At 47.4% G+C, this 9,420-nt stretch overlaps 1 protein-coding gene and 1 long non-coding RNA gene across 4 annotated transcripts in view; both read right to left on the bottom strand.

Annotated features, from left to right (window-relative positions):
- LOC309514305 overlaps positions 1-9,420 on the bottom strand; it is a 223,117-nt gene that overhangs the window by 111,660 nt on the left and 102,037 nt on the right. The gene's annotated exons all lie outside the window — the stretch shown is intronic.
- SLC14A1 (solute carrier family 14 member 1 (Kidd blood group)) overlaps positions 5,311-9,420 on the bottom strand; it is a 35,522-nt gene continuing 31,412 nt past the window's right edge. For all 3 annotated transcript variants that reach the window (XM_082242086.1, XM_082242087.1, XM_082242085.1), the window contains exons 8-9: positions 7,692-7,741; positions 5,311-5,808 (exon numbers count right to left, since the gene is read on the bottom strand). In XM_082242086.1, coding sequence (XP_082098212.1) covers positions 5,626-5,808; positions 7,692-7,741 — 233 coding nt within the window. In that variant the 3' untranslated portion in view covers positions 5,311-5,625. The remainder of the gene's footprint in view (positions 5,809-7,691; positions 7,742-9,420) is intronic.

Below are 9,420 nucleotides of genomic sequence, written 5' to 3'. Positions count from 1 at the left end.
CTCCTTAGGGTAGTGATAAAGCGGGATATCAGATCCAAACTCTTCCTCTTCTTCTTCTGTCCCCACCAGAGATACTGACCCCAGTTGACTCCTCACAAAGCTACAATTCCCAACATCCTTAATGAACCATTGGGGAACTTTTCCCTAATATTCATTGTGGCTGCAAGATGCTGGAAGGGGAGGTTTAATGCTTCCTTCCCCAGAGATCCCAACACAAATCTCCCCCTCATGGTGCACTGAGCCTTGGGGTAGGGGGAGCACCCATGGGAGAGTGCAAAATAAGTGGCTTATGTTCCTTTGATTCCACTTGGAACTGTGTGCTTGAAGAGGGCAACGGGCATTGACAGATGATGAAACATGAATACAATAAAGGTGGCAATAGACATTTTACAGCAGCAATAAAAGCGGAACTGGCCTCTGAAGCGAATCTCTGGTGTCACGGTGTCCTTTTCATGACACCAGATGGGTTGGCCCTACCATGAGGCAGAGTGAGGCAATCGCCTCAGGCGGCAGATGTTGGAGGTCAGCTGCAGACATTTTCTCTGAGACTCCCTCCAACCATTCCCCTCTGTTGGAGATCGCATACCTTTCATATACAGTGGGCGCTCGGGTTGTGATCCGTGCGGGAGGCACGTTCGCTACCCGCAGCATTCGCAACCTGCATCTGTGCAAGTGCAGGTTGCGATTTGGTGTTTCTGTGCATGTGCAAAGCGCGATTTAGCGCTTCTGCGCATGCGTGACTGTCGAAACCTGGAAGTAACCCATGCCGGTACTTTCAGGTTTTGGCGGTCCGCAACCCGAAAAAATGCAACCTGAAGCGTCTGTAACCCGACGTATGACTGTATCGCCTAAATTAGCCTTCTGCGCTCAGGGGCCTGGAGGAACGTTATCCTGTTATCAGTGTTGAAGAAAGATTTGATTGCCAGTCCACTTAGCTTCTGTACTTGACATGAGCCAACAGTGTGACGCGGCAGCTAAAAAAGCCAATGCAATTCTGGGCTGCATCAATAGGAGTATAGCATCTAGATCAAGGAAAGTAATAGTGCCACTGTATTCTGCTCTGGTCAGACCTCACCTGGAGTACTGTGTCCAGTTCTGGGCACCACAGTTCAAGAAGGACACTGACAAACTGGAACGTGTCCCGAGGAGGGCAACCAAAATGGTCAAAGGCCTGGAAACGATGCCTTATGAGGAATGGCTAAGGGAGCTGGGCATGTTTAGCCTGGAGAAGAGGAGGTTAAGGGGTGATATGATAGCCATGTTCAAATATATAAAAGGATGTCACATAGAGGAGGGAGAAAGGTTGTTTTCTGCTGCTCCAGAGAAGCGGATACGGAGCAATGGATCCAAACTACAAAAAAGAAGATTCCACCTAAACATTAGGAAGAACTTCCTGACAGTAAGAGCTGTTTGACAGTGGAATTTGCTGCCAAGGAGTGTGGTGGAGTCTCCTACTTTGGAAGTCTTTAAGCAGAGGCTTGACAACCATATGTCAGGAGTGCTCTGATGGTGTTTCCTGCTTGGCAGGGGGTTGGACTCGATGGCCCTTGTGGTCTCTCTTGGGGCAATTCTCAAGTGCCCCAAGAATGATGCACATGAAAAAACGGAAGCCTCTTTCAGAAAGAGAGAGAAAGAAATTGGAGGAAGGATTTTGGCCAAACATTAGATGGAAGAAGTACTGGTCTCCATGCGACTAGTTAAGGTCCAGAAGACTAGAGTATGGGAGAAAGTTAATTTTGGTGAACCCCTTGGAGCAGGACTTGTGGACTCAGGAAGGTTTGGAGAGGTACAAGCTGATTGTATTGAAATGGGAACCTGGCAGAATAGTGTTGGTTTGTTTTTTAATGGTCCTTTATCCTAGGTCTTTAATGGTAGGTTGATCTGCAAATACTAGCAGGTGGCTATCTATCCTAACCTCTGTGGGCCATTTTGACAGGTAGGTGAGTTAGAATGAGTTAGACATACTCCTTAATAATCAGCTCTGTGTATTCATATATAATAATAATAATAATAATAATAATAATAATAATAATAATAATATATTATTTATACCCCGCCCATCTGGCTGGGTTTCCCCAGCCACTCTGGGCAGCTTTCAACTGAATCTTAAAAACAGTACAGCATCAAACGTTAAAAACTTCTCTAAACAGGGCCGCCTTCAATTGTCTTTTAAAAGTGAAATATTTGCTTATTGCCTTGACATCTGCTGGGAGGGTGTTCCACAGGGCAGGTGCCACTACTGAGAAATTGGCAATCTTTGCCTGTGTTAGAGCAGCACCTGGCTTTACAGTATATTTCAGTGTCTGCAAACTAGTTAGGAAGGACACCTCCAAAGGGCTTCTTCTAAAAGAGCCGTTCTGCTGAAAGAAGCCAAGATGGTTTGCCTTGTTGCAATAGTGCAATTTCGCTGCTCTGTACAAAACCGTAGCTTAGGATGTTCCATTGCACCAGAACTTCTCTCCTCTTCTTGCACTGTAGAGCAATGAACCTGGATGAAAAAACCAGCTTTGTTTTGCTTTGCTTTTGCAGTCCAGTGCCTTAGGAGTGAATCAGTTTCCACCTAATTGCTTTGATATGGAAGATCTGTTTCTATGATGCTGCCCAGCACATGATTTCCACCAGAAGGGAAACCACAGGTGACAGCTCAGACTGCAGAAAAGAGAATGAGGAACTTCTAAGATGGAACAGCAAGTTCCTAATCTTTCCAGTGGCTTCTGATGCCCCCAAAAAGAGAACAGGAAACTGCCACAACTTGTGAACTTTGTCTATGGTTTTATTTAGCACACAGGAAACACCCTCGCTCTCTCCTTTAAGGCACATTTATTACAATAGCTGCAATAATCCAGAAAACTATAAACATAGCAGTTCAAATTGCATGACCTTTATCCTCTCTTGCTCAAGGATCCCCTTGTTTACTGCCTGACTTTTTCCTAACTATAGTTTGCCAAGATAAACACAGTAGCAAACCATGGTTAGCACCAAGCCTTTGAACCATGGCTGGAAGCAGCTTTGCAAACCATGGTTTGGAGGCAAGGCGCTAGTCAGCCCTGGCGTCCACATCTCAATACGGGGCTCACTGCCAATATTGAAATTATAATAGTTTCATCCTTGCTATATGGTATATAATAGTTTTAATTGAATCACGTTATACAAAATGCTCCATATTCTTCTTTGCAGTGCCCCTGAAGAAGAGGCATATTTTCAAATGTGTTAGACCAACAAAACCTTCAGATTTCACCCCCCATTTCTCCCTATTATGGTTGCTTTCTCTACTTCTGTTTCTCCACTGGCAAAACACCAGCCAATTAGTGGCAGGAAGCATGCACAGAGTCAGGCCATTGGTCTAACTAGCTCAGTATTGACTGGAAGTTCTCCAGGATTTTTTTGTTTATTAAGTCTGGGGTCTCACCCAGCCCCTACCTGGAAATGGCAGGGACTGAACTTGGGAACCTGTGGTCTTCAAGATACTGGATTCCAACTCCCACCAGCTCCATTCTGCACGGGAGGCAGGAGACTTGACTGCCTTCTGGCTGCTGCAGTTCTTACCTAGGATATTGGTCTGATCCACCAAGAAGACACTTCCAATGCCATTAAAGAAGCGTGGATACTCAGGAGCGCTTAACACAGATCACTGTATTTTTCGCCCCATAGAGCGCATCGGCCCATAGGACGCACCTAGTTTTTTTGGGGGGGGAAATAAAGGGGAAAAATTATTCCCCCCCCAGGCGCAGGGCTGGGGCAGGGGATGCCCGAGCTTCCCCCGACCCCAGCCCCCAGAAAAGGCTGCTATCCGCAAGCCTAGGGAGCCTGGTGGGAAGTCGCGCCGGTCTCCCCAGGCTTGCGGATATCTGTCCCCTGAGCTTGTGGGCCTGGCGCTGGGGAGAAGCCTGCTTCTCCCAGCGCCAGCCTCCAAACCAGGTCGGGGAACAGCGGGATGGCGCGCTGTGCCTCCCCGCTGTCCCCCGAGCTTGTGGGGCTGCCCGATATCTGCACGAAGCCCGGGGCACGCTGTGCAGCGCGCCCCTGGCTTCGGGATGCAGGCTGCTATCCGCAAGCCTTGGGAGCCCGACGGGAACTCCCGTGGAGCTCCCAAGGCTTGCGGATAGCTTCCTGAAGCCTGGAGAGCGAGAGGGGTCAGTGCGCACCGACCCCTCTTGCTCTCCAGGCTTCAGCGAAAGCCTGCATCCCCCCCATAGGACGCACACACATTTCCCCTCCATTTTCGGAGGGGGAAAAGTGCGTCCTATAGGGCGAAAAATACGGTAATTTTGCCTTACCTGTCCAGTGATTCCAGCAAGGTGATACAGACTATGCAAGTATGGTTAGCCCACATCTCTTCTGTTACCTGTAACACTCCCATTGCATATAATTAATACAAAAATACTCTCCCCAAACATGCAGCTCTCCCACTGCTTGCTTTGTCCTCACGATTAGATGTCCTCTTGATTGAATATCATCTAATCTAGAAATCACCAAAGCCTCTTTTCTCAGGAGCTGTTCTGTTCCCGAAAGTGGTCTGGGTCTTCAATATGTCTCTTTTTCGTATGAACTGGCCCCTATATGAGTGCTCAGTCTCCACAATAAAGTTGGTGCCCTCCAGCACTAAAGTCCTGTGAATGTAACTTGCATACAATATTGCATTGTGACACACAATAACGTTTTCCTCCTATTTCTTACAAGTGACACTGTATAGCATTGTTTAAAAAACCACACTGTGATTATATATATATATATATATACACACACATATATATGCAGGGACGCGGACTTATAAAAAATATTGGGGGGGCCCCGGGAAAGCTCGTGAAATGTAAATAAGCTCATGAATATGCAAATAAGCTCATGAATATGCAAATAAAGTGGCGCCGCCCCCTCGTGAGCAAATAGGGGAGAGCGTGCTGCGCCTATTAATCAGCTCCGGAACAGCTGATATGCGGGAAACGTGGGGCTAGCCGGAGAAGAGAGGGCGAGCCCCCTCCGCTCCGGCCCTAAACCGCTGAAACCGCCAGGAGGAAGGAAATTCCCCCCGGCAGTGCCTTGGCCGTGGCGGTGGTGCTGCGAAGCAGCGAGGCAGGAGCCCCCGCCCCCGGGGATTCCCTAATCTCGCGGGGGACGGCCGGGGCTCTCCGACTAGGGCCCGCGGCTGGCTGGCTGGCTGGCGAGGGCGCAGGTGGGGAGGAGGCGGGGGGCGGCGGCGGCGCTCTGCTGGAAGGGCGCCCGAGATTATTGGGGGGGCTGAGCCCCCCCCAAAAATTTTTTGAGGGGGCTCGAGCCCCCTCAGGCCCCATGGAGTCGGCGCCTATGTATATATGTATGTTGGTGGTATCAGCTAATATTGCTTTAGAAAACTGGCTCCAGCCAGTGAACCTGCAGTTGGCCACCACAGATCTCAGCCCTCAGTCATTCCATCAATGTCACTCCCCTTTCCAAACAAACAGGATATTCTGCTCACTTCTGACTGGCAAACGGAGAGAATTCCGAGACTTGCTGATCTGAGTGAAGTTATTTGCGACTTAAAATGGACGAAGAGCTCCACCAACAGCTTTGTTTTCCTTTTGAGCTGTTTATCTTCCTTGGGAAGTCCAGAGACCACTACGGACAGGAAGAGGCACGAGGCTCAGCCTGTCACACGTTGCAGGTGGACTTGGCGTTTTGTCCGTCGTTTCTCGACAAGTAATAGGCCCGGTTGGCTTCTGGGTAGGAGACTTTGGAGAGAGGAAGCTTGTAGATGGCGTCGTTGGTGGTAGTTAAGAGCAGGAAAGTGAGCGAAGATAAACAGAAAGGCCATGTTCCCAAAGGCATTCCGAACTGAAGGAGAAGAGAGGTTCAGAAATGGGGATCAGTCATTGCTTCTTTATCCCAGATTCCTAAGTGTGTAAACTTGGTACCCATTGCATCTAGAAGAGACCAACCCAGTCTCCAATCTCCTTTTTGGACCTGAATCTAGATGAAGAACCCCATGGGCTGTAACATCCCCAATTTCTTTTCCTCCATCTGCCCACTTCCGCTTGTTGCTTTGTCAAACACAACCTTCCTCCAACATGGTACTTGGAGGAACTCAAACTCCTGTGTTCAGGGATGATGGAAGCTACTGTCCAGTCACAACTGAGGTTGGGAAAGGCCATTGCAATATCTGGCCAAAGAAGAGTACTGTAGAACTCTACAGCTTGCTCAGTAGTTTGTGACATTTTGTTTGGTCCTCAAAAAGGATATTAGCCAATGGCAGATTTTGGAAGTACTTATTATGGACCAGGGGACGATGCCTTTTAAGCATCTTAGGTTGGTTTGTTCCTTTGCTCTGGCTCTAAACAGGCAACAGGTATTCAAAGTGAAAAGACTGTTACGGAAAAGCAGCAATGCAAGAGCGAGCTGCAGGTGGCTGCAAAGCAAAACAGGATGTTGATGTTTGGGACTGTACCATGGGAACAAAGGGACAGTCTATTCACTGTACTGAGCACCGGATGTTAGCTCAGAGTGTCATCTGACCTGTACTGGAAGTACAGGGGTGGAGTTTAACTCTCTGCTGTTGGAGATTGAACTGTGCAGACGCATTTCTCTGTACTGCTGCAAGGACAGAAATAAAGCGATGTAAAATACATTTCTGTCTGACTCTTTCCCCTCCCTGGGGAGGCAGGGAGGAGGGGAGAGTGGTGTGTTCTTCTCACGCTTGAGGAGGATTGCAGATAGTGACCTAGCCTGTATCCTGCCGGGAGACGCAGACGGGGAGGTCAACAAGGATCTTAAGCCGAGTGCCTGGAGAGTGGCCAGTTTCCCTCTGATAAGGCTTAAGAATCCAACAAAGACAACATGATAAAGTAAGGAACTGAGGATTTTCTCCTTTGCATCTCTTTTCTACTCTGTGGTCTCCTATCCTCTCATTTCATTTCAGGAGTTTGCTCAGTTGTTGGGGGAAGCCCCAGAATGAAACATTGGGGTTATGTAGGTGGCATGGAACAATGTATGCCACCACACTTAACATTTGTTTGCCTGTATCTGTTTTAAAGATGGGACGCAGGTGGCGCTGTGGGTTAAACCACAGAGCCTAGGACTTGCTGATCAGAAGGTCGGTGGTTTGAATCCCTGCGACGAGGTGAGCTCCCGTTGCTCGGTCCCTGCTCCTGCCAACCTAGCAGTTTGAAAAGCACATCAAGTGCTAGTAGATCAATAGGTACCGCTCCAGTGGGAAGGTAAATGGTGCACTGCTCTGGTTCGTCAGAAGCGGCTTAGTCATGCTGGCCACACGACATGGAAGCTGTACGCTGGCTCCCTCGACCAGTAAAGGGAGATGAGCGCCGCAACCCCAGAGTCGGCCACGACTGGACCTAATGGTCAGGGGTCCTTTTACCGTTTTTATCTGTTTTAAAAGGTTAACTGATTTTGAATTTTAAAGATGATGACCTTATGTATGTGTCTTCAGGACAGTGGATTCCAATTTTATTCGTATACTGGCTGTAAAACCTTTTGATTCAGCAGTTTACACATTTTCTAAATAATGAATAATTGCAAGAAGACAGGAGTGCTGTAGAATAGTAGCTTTACTTTTTTTAAAATCTCCCAGAGTCAGGAGCCAATACCAACAAGCTCCTTTTTGTGTGCTTCCATTTTTTAAAGGGGATGGTGACCTTATCACTAAGAAAGCGACTCTGAACACTTAATGATGAATTCAATCCCTTAAAGCCTTCAAAACTCACCACGGAAAACATATGGCCCAGTGCTCCTCCTAAGTAGGCAGTAAACAGAGCTGGGGGAAAAAAGAGAGGCATGGGTGGGGGGAGACGAGACAAAGGAGAAGTAAATTAAACTACGGTAGTATATATGGCAGATTCTGAAGTGTTCAAACAATTAGACTCCTGTGTTGCAAACAATTATCAGTAATATCCAAGGCTACACGATGACCAAGTACAACAATGCGATGTCAATATAAACTCTCTATATAATAAATAAATAAATAATTTTTTATTTATACCCCGCCCTTCCCAGTTTAAAAACTGGGCTCAGGGCGGCTAACAGCAAATATAAAACATTGATTAAAATATTACTTAAAAACAGCATACAACAACATAAAATACAACATAAAATACAGCATCAATATCAATAAAATTCAAAAATGCAAGGGTCCTTGGGGGGGGGTACCAATCTACACAGAACCTTGAAGAGTATGAAATATATGAAATATGCACTCTCTGCGAAACCAAACAAACAGAAATCTTATAAATCTCTGAAAGTCACTGTCAGGGAACTGCCATCAGAGGCACGGGAGAAGGAGAGGGTCTCTGATTCTGCAGGGGAAGGTCCAAGCGCTAGAGGGAGACTCAGCCGGGAAGAAGGGGAAGAGAATGAGTGTAACACCAGGGATCCAGGAGAGCAATGGGACAGGGAGGTGCAGGGGCTCCAGGACTCTTCGTTGGAAGTTAGCGAGGAGAGCCCAAGCACCCCGCTGCCCACGCCCACCCTGCGCAGGAGACTCCCGCACAGTGAGAGGCGGAAATGATTGGGCGTCAAACAACTCTTATGTTGGCAACGCTTTAAGAAACGCCCACAGACAGATTCTACGAGTGACTAAGGGCAGCCACGCTGAGATGGGCTGTGCAGTCCGGAGGGTTTAACCAGGCAATCTAATGCTCAAACGGAGCAGGATTACGCACGAGTAACTCCCAACCCATTATAGTCACCAAAGATGCACTCTTGATGGATTCTCTTGAAAACATAGAACCAAATAAACATAAGTCTGTTTTCAAGAGAATCCATCAAGAGTGCATCTTTGGTGACTTCCAGAGATTTATAAGATTTCTGTTTATTTGGTTTCACAGAGAGTATAGAACCTTGGATATTACGGATTCTGAAATGGAGCAGGGCAGGGAGTTGATGGGGAAAACGACTTCTTCTTTTGTTTTTAAGGGGAAAGGGTTCAAAGCGTTATGAGAAAATCGGGCTTGGCTTTCACAGCCCAATCCCCACCAGGGTCTGCTCATCGGTCTGAGAAAACGAATGGAAGCAACCAAAAGAGGAAGTCTGACTGTTGATCTTTATTGCATCTCTGTTGCAACAAAGTCTCCCCCACCCCCTGTCTGCAAGGAGGGTGACACCAAGGAGCCCAGAACATATTTTTAAACCCTTGGATAGTGACTGCCCTGGTAACAGAAAGACCACCCCCCAAATGTCACAGGTATCTCACAAAATGGGGTGTGCATGTAAATTGGATCATGCTCAAAGTTCCCGTTTCTTCAAAGTATTTAAAAGTCTGTCAGTCAAGATACCTGACGACACCTGATAATTGCCCTACCTGGCCTGTCTGAGACAATTTTTGAATGGGTGAATATTTTGACTGCAGCATTCGTTGTCAAGGCCCTGTGCTATTCATACATAGATTTCTGCTCTCTTGACAGGCAAGCTAGGCCATTTAACTTGTCAAAGCAGTTT

The sequence above is a fragment of the Podarcis vaucheri genome (genome assembly GCF_965113315.1).
Source record: "Podarcis vaucheri genome assembly, chromosome: 11".
Classification (NCBI taxonomy): domain Eukaryota; kingdom Metazoa; phylum Chordata; class Lepidosauria; order Squamata; family Lacertidae; genus Podarcis; species Podarcis vaucheri.
Note: the sequence above shows the minus strand (reverse complement) of the source record. Positions and strands in the feature narration are given on the sequence as shown.